Source organism: Oncorhynchus keta, chromosome 22, assembly GCF_023373465.1.
Source record: "Oncorhynchus keta strain PuntledgeMale-10-30-2019 chromosome 22, Oket_V2, whole genome shotgun sequence".
In the NCBI taxonomy this organism is placed as follows: domain Eukaryota; kingdom Metazoa; phylum Chordata; class Actinopteri; order Salmoniformes; family Salmonidae; genus Oncorhynchus; species Oncorhynchus keta.
The window spans coordinates 30,914,821-30,936,415 of NC_068442.1; the positions used below are offsets into that span (position 1 = coordinate 30,914,821).

Here is a 21,595-nt window from a genome sequence, read left to right on the forward strand (position 1 = left end):
TGTTGACTTGGCTTTCGAAGACCTTAGATAGGCAGGGCAGGATGGATATAGGTCTGTAACAGTTTGGGTCCAGGGTGTCTCCCCCTTTGAAGAGGGGGATGACTGCGGCAGCTTTCCAATCCTTGGGGATCTCAGACGATATGAAAGAGAGGTTGAACAGGCTGGTAATAGGGTTTGTGACAATGGCGGCGGATAGTTTCAGAAATAGAGGGTCCAGATTGTCAAGCCCAGCTGATTTGTACTGGTCCAGGTTTTGCCGCTCTTTCAGAACATCTGCTATCTGGATTTGGGTAAAGGAGAACCTGGAGAGGCTTGGGCGAGTAGCTGCGGAGGGGGCGGAGCTGCTGGCCGAGGTTGGAGGAGCCAGGCGGAAGGCATGGCCAGCCGTTGAGAAATGCTTGTTGAAGTTTTCGATAATCATGGATTTATCGGTGGTGACCGTGTTACCTAGCCTCAGTGCAGTGGGCAGCTGGGAGGAGTTGCTCTTGTTCTCCATGGACTTCACAGTGTCCCAGAACTTTTTGGAGTTGGAGCTACAGGATGCAAACTTCTGCCTGAAGATGCTGGCCTTAGCTTTCCTGACTGACTGCGTGTATTGGTTCCTGACTTCCCTGAACAGTTGCATATCGCGGGGACTATTCGATGCTATTGCAGTCCGCCACAGGATGTTTTTGTGCTGGTCGAGGGCAGTCAGGTCTGGAGTGAACCATGGGCTGTATCTGTTCTTAGTTCTGCATTTTTTGAACGGAGCATGCTTATCTAAAATGGTGAGGAAGTTACTTTTAAAGAATGACCAGGCATCCTCAACTGACGGGATGAGGTCAATGTCCTTCCGGGATACCCGGGCCAGGTCAATTAGAAAGGCCTGCTCACAGAAGTGTTTTAGGGAGCGTTTGACAGTGATGAGGGGTGGTCGTTTGACTGCGGCTCCGTAGCGGATACAGGCAATGAGGCAGTGATCGCTGAGATCCTGGTTGAAGACAGCGGAGGTGTATTTGGAGGGCCAGTTGGTCAGGATGACGTCTATGAGGGTGCCCTTGTTTACAGAGTTAGGGTTGTACCTGGTGGGTTCCTTGATGATTTGTGTGAGATTGAGGGCATCTAGCTTAGATTGTAGGACTGCCGGGGTGTTAAGCATGTCCCAGTTTAGGTCACCTAACAGAACAAACTCTGAAGCTAGATGGGGGGCGATCAATTCACAAATGGTGTCCAGGGCACAGCTGGGAGCTGAGGGGGGTCGGTAGCAGGCGGCAACAGTGAGAGACTTATTTCTGGTGAGAGTAATTTTCAAAATTAGTAGTTCGAACTGTTTGGGTATGGACCTGGAAAGTATGACATTACTTTGCAGGCTATCTCTGCAGTAGACTGCAACTCCTCCCCCTTTGGCAGTTCTATCTTGACGGAAGATGTTATAGTTGGGTATGGAAATCTCAGAATTTTTGGTGGCCTTCCTGAGCCAGGATTCAGACACGGCAAGGACATCAGGGTTAGCAGAGTGTGCTAAAGCAGTGAGTAAAACAAACTTAGGGAGGAGGCTTCTGATGTTGACATGCATGAAACCAAGGCTTTTTCGATCACAGAAGTCAACAAATGAGGGTGCCTGGGGACATGCAGGGCCTGGGTTTACCTCCACATCACCCGCGGAACAGAGAAGGAGTAGTATGAGGGTGCGGCTAAAGGCTATCAAAACTGGTCGCCTAGAGCGTTGGGGACAGAGAATAAGAGGAGCAGGTTTCTGGGCATGGTAGAATATATTCAGGGCATAATGCGCAGACAGGGGTATGGTGGGGTGCGGGTACAGCGGAGGTAAGCCCAGGCACTGGGTGATGATGAGAGAGGTTGTATCTCTGGACATGCTGGTTGTAATGGGTGAGGTCACCGCATGTGTGGGGGGTGGGACAAAGGAGGTATCAGGGGTATGAAGAGTGGAGCTAGGGGCTCCATTGTAAACTAAAACAATGATAACTAACCTGAACAACAGTATACAAGGCATATTGACATTTGAGAGAGACATACAGCAGTAATCACATACATACAGTAATCACAGTTGTTGAATTGGGAGAGCTAGCTAAAACAGTAGGTGAGACAACAACAGCTAATCAGCTAGCACAACAACAGCAGGTAAAATGGCGTTGACTAGGCAGAGGGAGGGTCGGATTAACTACACACAGAGCCTGAGTGCGGCCGGGTGCCGACAGATAAAACATAAACAAGCAGAATGGAGTACCGTGATTAATGGACAGTCCAGCATGCATCATTGGGGCAGCAGGGTAGCCTAGTGGTTAGAGCATTGGACTAGTAATCGGAAGGTTACAAGTTCAAATCCCCGAGCTGACAAGGTACAAATCTGTCGTTCTGCCCCTGAACAGGCAGTTAACCCACTGTTCCTAGGCCATCATTGAAAATAAGAATTTGTTCTTAACTGACTTGCCTAGTAAAATAAAGGTTTTAAAACATCAGCTATGTAGCCAAGTGATCAGTGTCCAGGGGGCAGTGAAGCTGGACTGGCAAGTGTTATCCAGGTTAAAAAAACGAACAATGACTAAATAGCTGGTTAGCTTCTGGAGATTCTTGAGTGTGTTCTAAAAATTAAAAATAATAGCGATTCCGTATCACATTGGGTGAGGCGGGTTACCGGAAGGTATAAACAAATTATAAATCGAAAAGAGATAGAAAGTAAATATGGGTCCAGTGAGTGTTTGGGACGCGGCGATTCAGACGGTTAGCAGGCTAACAGTTAGTAGGCCGGGGCTAAACAAGGTAGCAGTTAGCGGACCGGGGCTAAACAAGCTAGCAGTTATCAGGCCGAATTAGCAAGCAAGGAGATAGCAAGGGCTAGAGAGTTAGCCTTGGGGGACGTCGCGATGGGGTGAGTCTGTTTATTCCTCTTCATGCGGTGACATCGATAGACCGGTCGTGGGTCCGGATATTGTAGCCCAGGAGTATGCTACGGTGGTAGCACAGGAGCTCTGGCCGGGCTAGCTTCAAGCTAAGTGGGTGGAAACGCTAGCCAGGAGTAATCATCCGGGGTTGCGGTTAGCTAGATAGCTAGTTGTGAAGATCCAGCTGAAAATGTTCCGTTTGCGGTGGGAATCCGGGGATAAAAAAAATAAAAAATAGGTCCGTTATGCTCTGGTTAGAGTCGCGTTGTTCGAACTGGCGAGAGCTTTCCGAGCTAAAGGTTAGCTGATGACCGGTTAGCTGAAGACCGCTAGCAATGTTTTGCTGACTGATAGCTGGTAGTTAGCTGGCTAGCTTCAGTTGAGGGGTTCCGGATCCGAAGTAAATATAAATACATTAGGAAAAATAGCTACATTGGGTGAGGCGGGTTGCAGGAGAGTATTTAGAAGTTGAGGTTTAGCAAAATGTTTTAAAAGATATGCGAAGAAAAATATGTAAAAACTAAAAAAACGATATATACGATATATACAAGGGACACGACAAGACGTCTTACTGCTACGCCATCTTGGAGAGTGTAGGCCTCAGGTTTGTAAGCCTCCTTGCTCGCACACGCTTCGTCAGTTCTGCCCACAAATTTTCTATAGGATTGAGGTCAGAGCTTTGTGATGGTCACTACAATACGTTGACTATTATGTCCTAAAGCCATTTTGCGACCCATTTGCGACCAAGCTTTAACTTCCTGACTGATGTCTAGAGATGTTGCTTCAATATATCCACGTAATTTTCCATCCTCATGCCATCTTTTTTGTGAAGTACACCAGTCCCTCTTGCAGCAAAGCACCCCCACAACATGATGCTGCCACCCCCATGCTTCATGGTTGGGATGGTGTTCTTCGGTTGCAAGCCTCCCCGTTTTTCCTCCAAACATAACGATGGCCGTTATGGCCAAACAGTTCTATTTTTGTTTCATCAGACCAGAGGACATTTCTCCAACAAGTATGATCTTTGTCCCCATGTGCAGTAGCAAACCGTAGTCTGGCTTTTTATGGCAGTGGCATCTTCCTTGCTGAGCGGCTTTTCAGGTTATGTCGATATAGGACTCGTTTTACTGTGGATATAGATTTGTTTGTACCTGTTTCCTCCAGCATCGTCACAAGGTCCTTTGCTGATGTTCTGGGATTGATTTGCACTTTTCACACCAAAGTACGTTCATCTAGGAGACAGAACGCGTCTCCTTCCTGAGAGGTATGACGGCTGCGTGGTCCCATGGTGTTTATACTTGCGTACTATTGTTTCTACAGATGAACGTGGTCCCTTCCGGCATTTGGAAATTTCTCCCAAGGCTGAACCAGACTTGTGGAGGTCCACAATTTGTTTTCTGAGGTCTTGCTGAGGTCAATTAGCCTATCAGAAGCTTCTAAAGCCATGACATAATTTTCTGGAATGTTCAAAGCTGTTTAAAGGCACAGTCAACTTAGTGTATGTAAACTTCTGACCCACTGGAATTGAGATACAGTGAATTATAAGTGAAATAATCTGTCTGTAAACAATTGTTGGTCAAATGTATTGTGTCATGCACAAAGTAGATGTCCTAACTGACTTGCCAAAACTATAGTTTGTTAACAAGAAATTTGTGGAAAGGTTGAAAAACAAGTTTTAATGACTCAATTTCCGACTTCAACTGTACATATTACCTCAATAACCTAGACTACCGCGTAGCCCTGTACATTGACTTGGTACCCGGTACCCGGTACCCCCTGTATTATTGTTATTTTTATTGTGTTGCTATTTTTCCTTTCGTTTATTTAGCAAATTATTCTTACTTACTTTTTTTTTTTACTCTGCATTGTTGGTTAAGGGCTCGTGAGTAAGTATTTCATGGTAAGGTCTACTACACCTGTTGTATTCTGTGCTTGTGACAAATACAATTTCATTTCATTTGAGAAACACCTCCACCCCACCTCCTGCCTCCCCAACTGGCCTGAAACAGAGCCTGTCTGCCCCAGGACTCGGCCACCATCACCTGCCTGCAAAGACACACACACTGATGCACAGACACACACACAGACCAGAAGCACAAAGAGCAGAGGAAACCTGACCCTGCCACAGGGGTGGGGGATGGAGCACCAAGTGACCTACGGTTTAAAACAGGGTCAAGTGTGAAACACAAGGACTCCACACAAAGACTTGTCTACCTACTTTAGCAATCTACACCAAGACAGAGATCAAGACAGAGCTAAACCAAGACAGAGACTGCTCTCTTCCATTTGCTTATCGGTTGAAATTCATTTTAAATTCATCTATTTGTTTCTTTGCTCTTCTGGATGTCACATCACCTGGTTATTCAGGTTGATATCATATTAGAGTGAACGATTACACGGAGGCCATTTAGAGACCGGAAGAGAAACCAGAGAAGACTAGTTAAATACCAGGAAAACACTAGTGAGAATAAGAACCAGGGAAACAGTACTGAGAATTAGAGCTATTGTATTACAACATGGGTGGCAGGTAGCCTAGTTGTTAAGAGCGTTGGGCCAGTAACCGAAAGAATGCTGGTTCGAACCCCCGAGCTGATTAGGTGAAAAATCTGCCATTGTGCCCTTGAGCAAGGCACTTAACCCTAATTGCTCCTGTAAGTAGCTCTGGATAAGAGTGTCTGGTAAATTACTAAAATGTCAAATGTGCAATTAGTGATTAGGGTGTAAAGCAGTGTCGGGGGATGGCCTCCCCCTCTTTGTTGTGAGGGGAGAGGAGGAGTAGCTCCTCAGCAGAAACCTAACAATAACCAGACCTGCTGTCGTCTACGGCAACGCCAACCTGTCGTCTACGGCAACACAGGCCTGTCCACTGTGTTCCTGCCTCTCTATTAGTGTCAGCCTTATCTAAGCCAAGCAGCTCTCTATGTCTCTGTGGATCATAAGGAGGCGGGGCTTTGGTCTGAGCAGAAAGACATAGAGGGGGAAAGGGTTAAACAAGGTCCAATCTCCTAACACAACAACGACCACACCAACTAAGCTCTCACACAATGCTAATCCTTTAATATATAAAAAAAAAAAAACATTTAAACAATCACTGAGGGGAAGAAAACCAATAGCTCCCTATATTCTTCTTAATTTTTGCATCAACATTTTATCACCCTCCCCATTAATAATCTGTGCGGTAATTTATTTATTTCTCCTTTTTGTTCCTGCCATTTTGGTGGAGCGAGATAAAGGGGTAAAAAAACAACAGAAGGGCTAGGAGAGTGAAAAATAGAGATAGATAACATTGATATCAACTCCTACACAACACAAGTCATTCCCTTATCTAGGCTTTTTATCGCAGTTTCTGGTTTTTTCGCATCCACTCCCCGTTCTTTGTGGCCTAACTGAAAAAGGACTACTGCCCTTAAAAAATTAAGTCAGGTTTTGGTATAAACTTAACCTTATGCACACTTTTTTACAGGCCTGTTAATGTGAATAATTCAACAGCAGGGTGAACTATTGTGAAATGGTCACAGGGGAGTGTGGGAAAAATTCAAAGACAGTTCCTTTGAACCAGTGGGAGAGTAGTACACACTTGGCAGCAGATACAGTCTCACCCTATCCTCACCAAAGTCATGTTTCAAAGAAAAGGAAAAAAACTATTTCACATGAACTTATCATTTCTTTCTCTCAGACACACACAGAAAAAAAACCTCTGTAATCTATCAAGGTCAGTTACTGTGTCTTGAACAAACAGCACGTTGTTCCAGGCCGGTGTTCTCCCAATGGCTACAGGTAAGCCTGTCTGTCTGTCTGTCTGTCTGTCTGTCTGTCTGTCTGTCTGTCTGTCTGTCAGGAAGGAGCCTTTTTCTCCCCCTCGGGTCCGGGTCGGGTCCAGTTTGATTGTCATCGGTTCTCAGTTCTACGACACTACAGCTGATAGACCCGAGTGGACCCAAATGGACCCGACAACAGCTCTGCATAGCCTATAGCATATTTATTTTATACTAATAAGGTTAATTTATTGACTTATAGCCAACATACAAAAGACCTATTCGTTAACTAGAAGAGCAACTTGCCTGATTAATATTTTTTTCATTTATTATCAGGTCCAATCGGGTCGGGTATAGGTCTGGTTGTTGTCGGGTCCATTTGGGTTCGGGAGTGATTGTTCTTGGGTCCCACTTTTTTTTAAATGACCAGGTCCGTCCAGGTCAGATTGCCCTCGGTTCCATTCAACTTTTTGGACCCGAGAAGACCTCTTCTCTTCACCCCTAAAGGAGACAACCACTCACTTCCTGCTCTGAGGCTCTAACTAGGCCCAAACTTGTGGGTTCAGGTTCCACTGTGACTGTGAGAGAGGGGTGGGACTTTTTACTAGAAGGATAGGCCAGTGAGTTGTTGCCATGTGCAGTCTATGAACTCTTGTCCAGCTCTTGTCTATGTGAGTTACAGGCTACGTGAACAGGTTGTCTGACTCAAAGCTACCACACAAATACAACAGAGCGACTGTAAACAGGAAGAGGGACATCATCATATTACAATACAGGAAGAGGAAGCATGGGGAGAATTTCACTCCTAATGGAACACAAATAATGAGGGAAGGAGAGAAGAGAGAGGACAGGAGTAATGATAGACAGACAAAGTAAGGGGAGAGAGAAAGACATCAGGAGGGACAGAGAATGTGGACAAAAAGCAAATGGGGTTAAAGGATTTGGATGCTGGAAGTCAATCCATCAGTGATCATCAGTGATCATCCTGTTATCATACTGGAGCAGTGATAGAAACTCAACCTGGAAAAGCCTGTAAATTTGATGGGAGTTCATTGGGTCGTAGATAGGGCTGCTGCCCATGGTCTGCACTGCTTCCTCTGGCCTCGCTGGTAATAGAGGGCTCGGACATCTAACACAGCATGACCCTATTATGTGTACATATGCAACCTAGATGTATAATGGGCCTCCACACTACATTACATTCAAACTTTCCCAATTATACTACCATCATTCTCTATATCCCATCCCTATCTCTATCCCTCCCTATTATTCCTCTGCTTCCTACCCTGCTCTCTCTCAAAAAGGCAAGCATAGAAAGAGAAATTAAAAGAGGAGAGGTTTTTCTCCCTTTCAAGATAGAAGGAGAAAGAGAGAGGGAGAGAGCGAGAGAGAGATAGAAAGAGGGAGAAAAAAAAACAATTTATCTGTGTATTATCAAGAAAGGCAGACACTTTAATCAGTCAGCTATGAAGTCAGTATTTCCATTCTTATCTGTCGCAGGAGTGGAAATGGAGAGCAGATAGCGCTCTGGGAGCCCATCGGTGGGCAGGAATGATAATGGGGGAGAGAGGGCTGGCTATTGGACCGCTGTGTCAGCGCTATCTGCACCCATTATCAACAGCCTTATCAACACTACCATCAGCCAAGCTGTAATGGGGCCAGTTCAACTTTCCACATTATCATACCGCCAAGACCTGGTTCAGTGAGGCTAGAGGTCTGACTGGAGACAGAGAGAGAGACAGAGACAGGGAGAAAGAGAAGGAGGGAGAGATAGAATGAGAAAGGGGGTGATAGCAAGGGGGCTGCTGCAAGAGAATGAGGGATAAAGATAGAGTGAATAAAAAAGAACAACTGGTGGATCGAGAAGAAAAGAGAGCAATGAGGAGAATAAAGGGTAGGGACATTTTGAAAAACAGAGACCAAAAACCAATGTATATAAACCCTGGACTGCTGATGCTATGCATTGGCCATTGAAAGGCTTTGAAGCCACCGGTCGGCCATATTGGCAATCCCCAAAAGGAGAAGTCCTCCATAGCAGGGTTTCCGGCCCAGTTCTAAATTGGTTTAAGAGCTATTTAACCGATCAATAGTTTTTTTGTCACCGTTGGTGAACATACAGTTGAAGTAAGAAGTTTACATACACTTAGGTTGCAGTCATTAAAACTTGCTTTTCAACCACTCCACAAATTTCTTGTAAACAAACTATAGTTTTGGCAAGTCGGTTAGGACATCTACTCTCTGCATGACACAAGTAATTTTTCCAACAATTGTATCACAATTCCGGTGGGTCAGAGGTTTACGTACACTAAGTTGACTGTGCCTTTAAACAGCTTGGAAAATTCCCAAAAATTAAGTCATGGCTTTAGAAGCTTCTGATAGGCTAATTGATCACTTCCTGACCTTAGAGAGCCTTTTTATGTCTCTATTTTGTTTGGTCAGGGTGTGATTTAGGTGAGCATTCTATGTTCTGATTTCAATGTTTTGTGTTTCTATGTTTTGGCCGGGTATGGTTCTCAATCAGGGACAGCTGTCTATCGTTGTCTCTGATTGGGAATCATACTTAGGCAGCCTTTTTCCCTTTTGTTATTGTGGGAAGTTATCTTTGTTAGTGGCACTATAGCCCTTGTAAACTTCACGGTCGTTTCTTTGTTTCTTGTTTTGTTGGCGTCATTGATATAAATAAAGTAATGTACGCCTACCACCCTGCGCTTTGGTCCACTTCTTCTTCAGACGATCGTGACAGAACATCCAACCACAAACGGACCAAGCAGCGTGGTAAGTAGGACTGGTACATGGGAGGACATCCTGTATGGCAAAGGATCCTGGACGTGGGAGATCCTGGCCGGAAGGGATCGCGGGCAGCGTGGTACTGGTCATGCATCGTGTTATGCGGTGGAGCGCACGGTGTCTCCAGTGCGCGTTCACAGCCCGGTGCGCTATATCCCAGCTCCCCGCATCGGCCGGGCCAGAGTGGGCATCCAGCCAGGACGGATGGTGCCGGCTCAGCACTCCTGGCATCCAGTGCGTCTCTACGGCCCGGGATATCCTGCGCCGGCTCTGCGCACTGTGTCTCCGGTGCGTCTCCACAGCCCAGTACATCCTGTGCCAGCACCCCGCAGGTGCCGGGCTAGGGTGAGCATCCAGCCAGGACGGGTTGTGCCAACTCTGCACTCCAGACCTCCGGTGCGGCTCCACGGCCCAGTATATCCTGCGCCTGCTCCACGCACCAAGTGTGTCTCTCCAGCCCGATGAGTCCTGTGCCTGCTCCACGGACCAGTCCTCCGGTGTGTCTCCCCAGCCTGGTGAGTCCTGTGCCTGCTCCATGGATCGATCGAAGCCTCCAGTGATGATCCATGGCACGAAGCCTCCAGTGATGTTCCATGACACGGAGCCTCCAGTGATGATCCATGGCACGGAGCCTCCAGTGATGATCTAGGGCCCGGAGGCTTCAGTGAGGATCCATGGCAGGAAGCCTCCAGCGACGGCCTCCAATCCGGAGCCTCCAGCTTTGGTCCCCAGTCCGGAGCCTCCAGCGACGGCCCCCAGTCCGGGGCCCACAGCGAGGATCCCCAGTCCGGGGCCCGCAACGGGCGTCCCCAGTCCGGGGCCCGCAACGAGGGTCCCCAGTCCGGGGCACGCAACTAGGGTCCCCAGTCCGGGGCACGCAACGAGGGTCCCCAGTCCCGGCCAAAACATGGAAACACAAAACATAGAAATCAGAACATAGGAATGCCCACCCAAATCACACCCTGACCAAACAAAATAGAGACTTAAAACGGTTCTCTAAGGTCAGGGCGTAACAGAACCCCCCCAAAGGTGCGGACTCTGGCCGCAAAACCTGAACCTATAGGGGAGGGTCTGGGTGGGCATCTATCCAGAGGGTCCCCGCACCAGAGGCGCCACCAAAGTGGGGTGAGCCAGAGGTGGAGCGGGGTCTACTCAATTTTCAATCATACATTATGAACGTGACCAAAATAGCTTTTTACCACCTGAGGAACATTGCCACGGTGTGGCCGTTTCTCTCTCAGGCCTATACTGAGAGACTCATCCATGATTTTATTACAAGCAGGCTTGACTACTGTAATGTTTTACTGTCTGGTCCACCCAAGAAAGCCATTGGTCATCTGCAAAACATATAGAATGCTGCATCACAGGTACTGACCAAGACCAGACGGAGAACACATTACACCGGTTTTAAAGTATCTGCACTGGCTGCCTGTGAGTTTTAGAATACAGTTTAAGAATCTTGTATTGGTTTTTAAATCAACCCACAGTTGTGCACCCCAATACATGTGTCGTTAAGACAATAACAGCTTACAGACGGTAGGCAATTAAGGTCACAGATATGAAAACGTAGGACACTAAAGAGGCCTTTCTACTGACTCTGAAAAACAGCAAAAGAAAGATGCCCAGGGTCCCTGCTCATCTGCGTGAACATGACTTAGGCATGTTGCAAGGAGGCATGAGGACTGCAGATGTGGCCAGGGCACTAAATCGCAATGTCCGTACTGTGAGACGCCTAAGACAGCGCTACAGGTAGACAGGACGGACAGCTGATTGTCCTCGCAGTGGCGGACCATGTGTAACAGCACCTGCACAGGATCGGTACATCCAAACATCACACCTGTGGGACAGGTACAGGATGGCAACAACAACTGCCCGAGTTACACCAGGAACGCATAATCCCTTCATCAGTGCACAGACTGTCCGCAATAGGCTGAGAGAGGCTGGACTGAGGGCTTGTAGGCCAGTTATAAGGCAGTTCCTCACCAGACATCACTGGCAACAACGTTACCTATGGGCACAAACCCACCGTAGCTGGACCAGACAGGACTGGCAAAAAGTGCTCTTCTCTGATGAGTCGCGGTTTTGTCTCACCAGGGGTGATGGACGGATTTGCATTTATCGTTGAAAGAATGAGCGTTACACCGAGGTTTGTATTCTTGAGCGAGATCGATTTGGAGGTGGAGGGTCCGTCATGGTCTGGGGCGGTGTGTCACAGTATCATTGGACTGAGCTTGTTGTTGCACTCTCAACGCTGTGCGTTACAGGGAAGACATCCTCCCCTCCCTCATGTGGTACCCTTCCTGTAGGCTCATCCTGACATGACGCTCCAGCATGACAATGCCTCCAACAATACTGCTCGTTCTGTGCGTGATTTCCTGCAAGACAGGAATGGCAGTGTTCTGCCATGGCCAGAGAAGAGCCCAGATCTTCGGGGGGTGAGGGCAAGGGCCATTCCCCCCAAAAATGTCCGGGAACTTGCAGGTGCCTTGGGGGAAGAGTGTGGTAACATCTCACAACAAGAATTGGCAAATCTGGTGCAGTCCATGAGAAGGAGATGCACTGTAGTACTTAATGCAGCTGGTGGCCACACCAGATACTGACTGTTACTTTTGATTTTGACCCCCCCTTTGTTCAGGGACACATTATCATGTTAAATTTACTGAAAATAAACACAGTTGACAGTGAGAGAACGTTTAGTTTTTGCTGAGTTTATTTGTGACACGTGACCGGCTGCAAGTCCCACCTCTCCCATCTCTTCATTGGTTTTTAGGAGCATATACCCACGTAGGTGATTGAAAGATGAACTGAGTGAACCACACTCCAGTCCAGTTGGTGGGTCGCCGGCCGCACCTTAAAGTTGGTTGCCAACCACCATATAAAGTCCAAAGAAGAAGAATACTGAAGGAGGAGAGATTACACGAAACTAACTAGGTTGACCCTTTTATCTGTGGATTATTTGTCGGATTAGAGGACTTTGCGTATTTCAGGTAAAATAACAACCCAATGTTTATATCCCAGGACAAATTAGCTAGCTAAATTACCATGAATGTTTAATGCGTTTCGACCTGTCACCAAATATAGTTGGTTCAGAGTTTGTTTTGATATTTCAACCTGCGTGTCCTGATCAACATGCACGCTATGGCGCACGAGGACGCGCGCGGTCTAGTCAGCATGTAAAGGTGCTTTTGAGTTGTTCTGTTTTTTTTGTCCTCTTATGTTTGTTGTGTTGTAAGCAACAACATAAAAATGAAATATTTGTTTCTTCTTTTTTTCTGTGAAGCACATTGCATTCCATATCTGAAATGTACTGTGTAAATAATGCTTGATTTGATTTGATTTCTCAAACTCGATCCTGCCAACATTTTTTTGTTTTAAAACTGCATTGTTTGGGCTCGTATGTAAGCATTTCACTGTAAAGTCTACACCTGTTGTATTCGGCGCATGTGACAAATACAATTTGATTTGATTTTGCTTGGAAAATCGAGTTGTCCCAACCAAGCAAAATCAAATCAAATTGTATTTGTCACATGCTCCGAATACAACAGGTGTAGACTTTACAGTGAAATGCTTACATACGAGCCCAAACAATGCAGTTTTAAGACAAACAAATGTTAAAGTACTTCCTAAAATAAACTGAAGTAAAAAATAACACATAATTAAGGAGCAGCAATAAAATAACAGTAGCAAGGCTATATACAGGGGGTACCGGTCCAGAGTAAATGTGTGGGGGCACAGGTTAGTCAAGCACCCAAGCTAACTGGCTAAAGTTGGCTAGCTTTCTAGCTAGCTACTTCTAGACACAAATGAGAGAACACCTCACTCTGACCATTTTACTCACCATAGCAGAGCTGGTTAGGCTGTTTACATGTTATCTAGAGCGTTCTTGACTAGCTACTTTTTTTGTCTATGTTTGCTGACATTAGTCATATTCAGCGGGTGTTGCACTTTCGTAAATTAATTTGTTATCCTGCGCTCTGGCACACTCAGACGAGAGTGCTCTGAAATCAGAGTAGATAGCATATCTCTTGAGTTCGCAAATTCACTCTGGCTAACTGGATAACAGTCGTTCTTGCTAGCTAACCAAATGACACCTGCATCTCTATTTTATTTATTTTTTATTTTATTTCACCTTTATTTAAACAGGTAGGCTAGTTGAGAACAAGTTCTCATTTGCAACTGCGACCTGGCCAAGATAAAGCATAGCAGTGTGAACAGACAACACAGAGTTACACATGGAGTAAACAATTAGCAAGTCAATAACACAGTAGAAAAAAATGGGCAGTCTATATACAATGTGTGCAAAAGGCATGAGGAGGTAGGCGAATAATACAATTTTGCAGATTAACACTGGAGTGATAAATGATCAGATGGGCATGTACAGGTAGAGATATTGGTGTGCAAAAGAGCAGAAAAGTAAATAAATAAAAACAGTATAAAAACAGTATGGGAATGAGGTAGGTGAAAAAGGGTGAGCTATTTACCTATAGACTATGTACAGCTGCAGCGATCGGTTAGCTGCTCGGATAGCTGATGTTTGAAGTTGGTGAGGGAGATAAAAGTCTCCAACTTCAGCGATTTTTGCAATTAGTTCCAGTCACAGGCAGCAGAGTACTGGAACGAAAGGCGGCCAAATGAGGTGTTGGCTTTAGGGATGATCAGTGAGATACACCTGCTGGAGCGCGTGCTACGGATTGGTGTTGCCATCGTGACCAGTGAACTGATATAAGGCGGAGCTTTACCTAGCATGGACTTGTAGATGACCTGGAGCCAGTGGGTCTGGCGACGAATATGTAGTGAGGGCCAGCCGACTAGAGCATACAAGTCGCAGTGGTGGGTGGTATAAGGTGCTTTAGTGACAAAACGGATGGCACTGTGATAGACTGCATCCAGTTTGCTGAGTAGAGTGTTGGAAGCCATTTTGTAGATGACATCGCCGAAGTCGAGGATCGGTAGGATAGTCAGTTTTACTAGGGTAAGCTTGGCAGCGTGAGTGAAGGAGGCTTTGTTGCGGAATAGAAAGTCGACTCTGGATTTGATTTTTGATTGGAGATGTTTGATGTGAGTCTGGAAGGAGAGTTTGCAGTCTAGCCAGACACCTAGGTACTTATAGATGTCCACATATTCAAGGTTGGAACCATCCAGGGTGGTGATGCTAGTCGGGCATGCGGGTGCAGGCAGCGATCGGTTGAAAAGCATGCATTTGGTTTTACTCGCGTTTAAGAGCAGTTGGAGGCCACGGAAGGAGTGCTGTATGGCATTGAAGCTCGTTTGGAGGTTTGATAGCACAGTGTCCAATGACGGGCCGAAAGTATATAGAATGGTGTCGTCTGCGTAGAGGTGGATCAGGGAATCGCCCGCAGCAAGAGCAACATCATTGATATATACAGAGAAAAGAGTCGGCCCGAGAATTGAACACTGTGGCACCCCCATAGAGACTGCCAGAGGACCGGACAGCATGCCCTCTGATTTGACACACTGAACTCTGTCTGCAAAGTAATTGGTGAACCAGGCAAGGCAGTCATCCGAAAAACCGAGGCTGTTGAGTCTGCCGATAAGAATTTGGTGATTGACAGAGTCGAAAGCCTTGGCGAGGTCGATGAAGACGGCTGCACAGTACTGTCTTTTATCGATGGCTGTGTATAGCCACAGAAAAACGATATGAGAGGAAAAAGTAAGTCACTCACCCACTCCTCCAATAGCATGACATGACTTAGGCTCCGTGTTTTTTTTAGCTTGCTACATAGATAGATACACTAGCCTATTAGCCATGTTATGACTGACTTGTGGTCATTGCCCTTGCTAGTTTGATTGTATTGACATTCCCAGACTTAGTTGCATTTGTCCATTTACTTCCAAAATATTGAGTCATTGAAACTGAAACACTGAATCCCGAATGGAGGCAGCAAACAAAAGCTATGATTTACAACCTGATAGCAATATTTGTTGGACTACCAAGCATTGAACTGCATCCATCTATTCTGCCAATGATGCCTTCGTGTACGTGTTGGAATATTGAGTCAAATATAATCTATTTTTAAAGCCTTATATATAGTTGGTATTGTGGCATAAACTGGGAATGTTATACATTTGTCTGTTTGTTTCATATCTGCAGAAAAGTGAAAACGCTGTCCGTTCCACTTTAAGGTGTCTGCAATAGAATAAACGTGGCAAAAATGTATGTATTAATATATGCATTTCTATAGCATTAAAATATTTTTTTACAATGGTGGGGGAGTGCCAAGATGGAAGCACGGTGGCTTCATAGTCTACAGAGGTTGAACTGGCTGCGAACAGACACTGTAGGTTATTCCATGTCCTAAAAGGATGGCAATGATGTTAGACATCTGATTGCCAACGGATGTCATTAAACCACCCGATTGCTCTTCCCTCTTTTCCTCTTCCCCATTTGTACTCTCTTGTCGTTCATTAACTGTCAAGAAGGAAAGTTCTTCATTTACACACTATTTAAAGGAAAGGAGTTTCAGTTGTGGTCATACTGTCTGACTCAATCTGCCATGTTGTTCCCTCATCTCATCTGGGCACAATTATGTATTTCATTATGTGCACGTACAGTATCAATAAGATACTAAGAGAGGGAAGATATAAGATAGTGTGTCATGTCTGCCTATTGGAAGATAACAAAGGGAGTGGTGTGTAGCATGATGTCTGGACTACATCATCTCTCTCCTCACAACAGAATGATTTCCCAATGAGAAGGGGTGACAAGAAGTGATGAGACACTGGACTTTAAGAAGCCTAGTAATGAGTGGGGTGGACAAAGACACCATCTAACCCATCATCACTATTTCTCATTTTTAAGTTTTTACTTATTTCTCTTATCTTTGCTCACTCAACCGTTCCCATTTCTTACTGTACATTAGAAACCTGAACACTGAAAAGTACATTTCTATGATGTGTTAGTCCTGTGTGGCTCAGCTGGTAGAGCATGGCACTTGCAACACTGTGTTCGATTCCCACAGGGGACTAGTAGAAAAAAATGTGAAAATGTATGCATTCACTACTGTAAGTCACTCTGGATAAGAGCGTCTGCTAAATATGTAAAAATGTGTTATGTCCCATCTGTGGCCCCTACCACAAGTATCTAAATTAGAGGTTGACCGATTAATCGGAATGGCCGATTAATTAGGGCCGATTTCAAGTTCTCATAACAATCGGAAATCGGTATTTCTGGACACTGATTTGGCCGATTTTTTTAAATGATTTTTTCACCTTAATTTAATCTTTAGTTAACTAGGCAAGTCAGTTAAGAACACATTCTAAGTTTCAATGACGGCCTAGGAACGGTGGGTTAACTGCCTTGTTCAGGGGCAGAACGACAGATTTTTACCTTGTCAGCTCGGGGATTCAATCTTGCAACCTTACTGTGAAGTAGTCCAACACTCTAACCACCTGATTACATTGCACTCCACGAGGAGCCTGCCTGTTACGCAAATGCAGTAAGCCAAGGTAAGTTGCAAACTAGCATGAAACTTATCTTATAAAAAACAATCAATCAATCAATCAATCATAAATCACTAGTTAACTACACCTGGTTGACGACAATACTAGTTTATCTAGTGTGTCCTGCGTTGCATATAATCGATGCGGTGCGTATTCGTGAAAAAGGACTGTCGTTGCTCCAATGTGTACCTAACCATAAACATCAATGCCTTTCTTAAAATCAAGACACAGAAGTATATATTTTTAAACCTGCATATTTAGCTAAAAGAAATCCAGGTTAGCAGGCAATATTAACCAGGTGAAATTGTGTCACTTCTCTTGCGTTCATTGCACGCAGAGTCAGTTTATATGCAACAGTTTGGGCTGCCTAATTTGCCAGAATTTTACGTAATTATGACATAACATTGAAGGTCGTGCAATGTAACAGGAATATTTAGACTTATGGATGCCACCCGGAACGGTTCCGTATTTCACTGAAAGAATAAACGTCTTGTTTTCGAGATGATAGTTTCTGGAATCGACCATATTAATGACTCGTATTTCTGTGTGTTATTATGTTATAACTAAGTCGATGATTTGATAGAGCAGTCTGACTGAGCGGCAGTAGGCACCAGCAGGCTTGTTAGCATTCATTCAAACAGCACTTTCGTGCATTTTGCCAGCAGCTCTTCGTTGTGCTTCAAGCATTGCGCTGTTTATGACTTCAAGCCTATCAACTCCCGAGATTAGGCTGGTGTAACCGATGTGAAATGGCTAGCTAGTTAGCTAATAGCATTTCAAACGTCACTCGCTCTGAGACTCGGGAGTGGTTGTTCCCCTTGCTCTGCATGGGGAACAAGGGTGGCTGTTGTCGATGTGTTCCTGGTTCGAGCCCAGGTAGGAGCAAGGAGAGGGACAGAAGCTATACTGTTACACTGGCAATACTAAAGTGCCTATAAGAACATCCAATAGTCAAAGGTTAATGAAATACAAATGGTAAAGAGAGAAATAGTCCTATAATTCCTTTAATAAATACAACCTAAAACTTCTTACCTGGGAATATTGAAAACTCATGTTAAAAGGAACCACCAGCTTTCATATGTTCTCATGTTCTGAGCAAGGAACTGAAACGTTCCGATTCTTACATGGCACATATTGCACTTTTGTTTTTGCATTATTTAAACCATTGGTCCTCCAATAATCGGTATCGCCGTTGCAAAATCATGATCGGTCGACCTCTAACCTAAATCCCTCTGCCTACACAACTGTCTTTGACTGACAGGTCCCTTTTCAGCCACAGGGCAAGAACACACATGGTTTACACAAGCATAATGCAAACCAGAGAAAGATCATTCACAATGGCACTCCATTCCCTACATAGTGCAGTACTTTTGTAGTGCACTATATCAGGCATACATTAAAAGAAAAAAACATGCTATCTAGAACATTAAAGGGTTCTTCAGCTGGCCCTATAAGAGAACCCTTTGAAATCATTTTTTTGGTTCCAGGCATAACCTTTTTGGGAACCCAAAAGGGTTCTACCTGGAACCAAAAAGGGTTCTCCTATTGGGACAGTAGGGGTGCACATTTTGGAGAATATGTGCAAACTTCCGTGGGAATTAATGGGAATATATGGGAATTAACAGGAATAAATGGAAATATATGAAAATTAATATTAATACGATTTAAATGTAGATGTTTTTTTGCATTGGACATATTTACCATATCATACGGAGACAGAAACAGAAACTTTTTACCTTATCATAAGTAGACAATTGCAAATTATGAAATCCTTCCAATAGAAATAAACAAAACTATTTAGTTACGAATTTAACTTTAATTAAATTAGTTGACTCTTCACATGGGATGATTTCACTGAACAACGAAAGAAAGAGAATATTGAATGATCCCCAATGATCCGTCGTATCCCCCAAAAACATTTTCAACATACATCTGTAAAATGAAAGAAACTAAAGTCTAGAAACTAAAGATTTGGTTGTCTTCCTCACAGGCTTCCATGTCTTCTCCCTGGACCTCCTCAATGTCAATCTCTTGAACATCAGACTCTGAGGCCTCATCTTCACTGTCACTTTCCAACCTTGTTGAGGATGGCCTGTTGTTAGGCTCAAAAAGCCTCAAATTTGCCCGGATGGCCACCAATTTTTCAACCCTTGATGATTGCAATACAGTCTGCTTTCTCTACGATTTGCTTGATCTTAACTTGAACTCTGTTGAACTCTGCATCCATCCACCCAATGTAAACATGACTTGCCTGGTAAAATAAAAAAATTAAAATGTCCTTGCTGATGGAAGGATGTTTTCACTCAAAATCTCTCGATACATGGCCCCATTCATTCTTTCCTTTACACGGATTAGTCGTCCTGGTCCCTTTGCAGAAAACAGCCCAAAAACATGATGTTTCCACCCCCATGCTTCACAGTAGGTATGGTGTTCTTTGGATGCTCTAGAATTTCTAAGCAAACAGCTGGAGGCAGGGCTTTCTCCTATAGAGCTCCATTTTTATGGAACGGTCTGCCTACCCATGTCAGAGACGCAAACTCGGTCTCAACCTTTAAGTCTTTACTGAAGACTCATCTCTTCAGTGGGTCATATGATTGAGTGTAGTCTGGCCCAGGAGTGGGAAGGTGAACGGAAAGGCTCTGGAGCAACGAACCGCCCTTGCTGTCTCTGCCTGGCCAGTTCCCCTCTTTCCACTGGGATTCTCTGCCTCTAACCCTATTACAGGGGCTGAGTCACTGGCTTACTGGGGCTCTCTCATGCCGTCCCTGCAGGGGGTGCGTCACCTGAGTGGGTTGATTCACTGTTGTGGTCATCCTGTCTGGGTTGGCGACCCCCTTTGGGTTGTGCCGTGGCGGAGATCTTTGTGGGCTATACTCAGCCTTGTCTCAGGATGGTAAGTTGGTGGTTGAATATATCCCTCTAGTGGTGTGGGGGCTGTGCTTTGGCAAAGTGGGTGGGGTTATATCCTTCCTGTTTGGCCCTGTCCGGGGGTGTCCTCGGATGGGGCCACAGTGTCTCCTGACCCCTCCTGTCTCAGCCTCCAGTATTTATGCTGCAGTAGTTTGTGTCAGGGGGCTAGGGTCAGTTTGTTATATCTGGAGTACTTCTCCTGTCCTATTCGGTGTCCTGTGTGAATCTAAGTGTGCGTTCTCTAATTCTCTCCTTCTTTCTTTCTCTCTCTCAGAGGACCTGAGCCCTAGGACCATGCCCCAGGATTACCTGACATGATGACTCCTTGCTGTCCCCAGTCCACCTGGCCATGCTGCTGCTCCAGTTTCAACTGTTCTGCCTTAATATTATTTGACCATGCTGGTCATTTATGAACATTTGAACATCTTGGCCATGTTCTGTTATAATCTCCACCCGGCACAGCCAGAAGAGGACTGGCCACCCCATATAGCCTGGTTCCTCTCTAGGTTTCTTCCTAGGTTTTGGCCTTTCTAGGGAGTTTTTCCTAGCCACCGTGCTTCTACACCTGCATTGCTTGCTGTTTGGGGTTTTAGGCTGGGTTTCTGTACAGCACTTTGAGATATCAGCTGATGTACGAAGGGCTATATAAATTAAATTTGGTTTGATTTGATTTGATGCAACTCAGCATTCTTTGTCCTCCAAACACAACGAGTTGAGTTTTTACCAAGAAGTTATATTTTGGTTTCATCTGACCATATGACATTCTCCCAATCTTCTTCTGGATCATCCAAATGCTCTCCAGCAAACTTCAGACCGGCCTGGACATGTACTGGCTTAAGCAGGGGGACACGTCTGGCACTGCAGGATTTGAGTCCCTGGCGGCGTAGTGTGTTACTGATGGTAGACTTTGTTACTTTGGACCCAGCTCTCTGCAGATCATTCACTGGGTCCCCCCGTGTGGTTCTGGGATTTTTGCTCATCGTTCTTGTGATCATTTTGACCCCATGGGGTGAGATCTTGCGTGGAGCCCCAGATCGAGGGAGATTATCAGTGGTCTTGTATGTCTTCCATTTCCTAATAATTGCTCCCACAGTTGATATCTTCAAACCAAGCTGCTTACCTATTGCAGATTCAGTCTTCCCAGCCTGGTGCAGGTCTACAATTTTGTTTCTGGTGTCCTTTGACAGCTCTTTGGTCTTGGCCATAGTGGAGTTTGGAGTGTGACTGTTTGAGATTGTGGACAGTTGTCTTTTATATTGATAACAAGTTCAAACAGACGCCATTAATACAGGTAACGAGTGGAGGACAGAGGAGCCTCTTAAAGAAGAAGTTACAGGTCTGTGAGAGCCAGAAATCTTGCTTGTTTGTAGGTGACCAAATACTTATTTTCCACCATAATTTGCAAATAAATTCAGTAAAAATACTACAATGTGATTTTCTGTATTGTTTTTTTCATTTTGTCTGTCAAAGTTGAAGTGTACCTATGATGAAAATTACAGGCCTCTCTCATCTTTTTAAGTGGGAGAACTTTTTGGCACAATTGGTGGCTGACTAAATACTTTTTTTGCCCCACTGTATCCTAACTGGCCAGAGTGTAGTGTATGAGAGCAGACAGTGGAGGGGCCGCTGGTCTCGACAACCTCTGTTAGGGTGCCAGTCTAACATCTCCTCTTTCTGGGCTTTTGTCCCTGATGCCCAGTAGTTCTTATCGCCACTTTTGCTCCTCATACACCCTGCCCATTGCTCACTGAAAAGATTTCATGCTGCTCCTTAATGTAGCCCAATCAAGCACTATGGACA

At 45.0% G+C, this 21,595-nt stretch overlaps 1 protein-coding gene across 4 annotated transcripts in view; it reads right to left on the reverse strand.

The window, feature by feature from the left end:
* Positions 1-21,595, reverse strand: part of zfpm1 (zinc finger protein, FOG family member 1) — a 111,174-nt gene that overhangs the window by 81,984 nt on the left and 7,595 nt on the right. The window contains exon 1 of one of the 4 annotated variants that reach the window (XM_035798702.2): positions 9,337-12,786. The exons of 2 other annotated variants lie outside the window; for them this stretch is intronic. In XM_035798702.2, coding sequence (XP_035654595.1) covers positions 9,337-9,961 — 625 coding nt within the window. In that variant the 5' untranslated portion in view covers positions 9,962-12,786. Of the gene's footprint in view, positions 1-9,336; positions 12,787-21,595 lie in introns of those variants that run through there. One more of the 4 variants, XM_035798703.2, reaches the window with a different exon arrangement.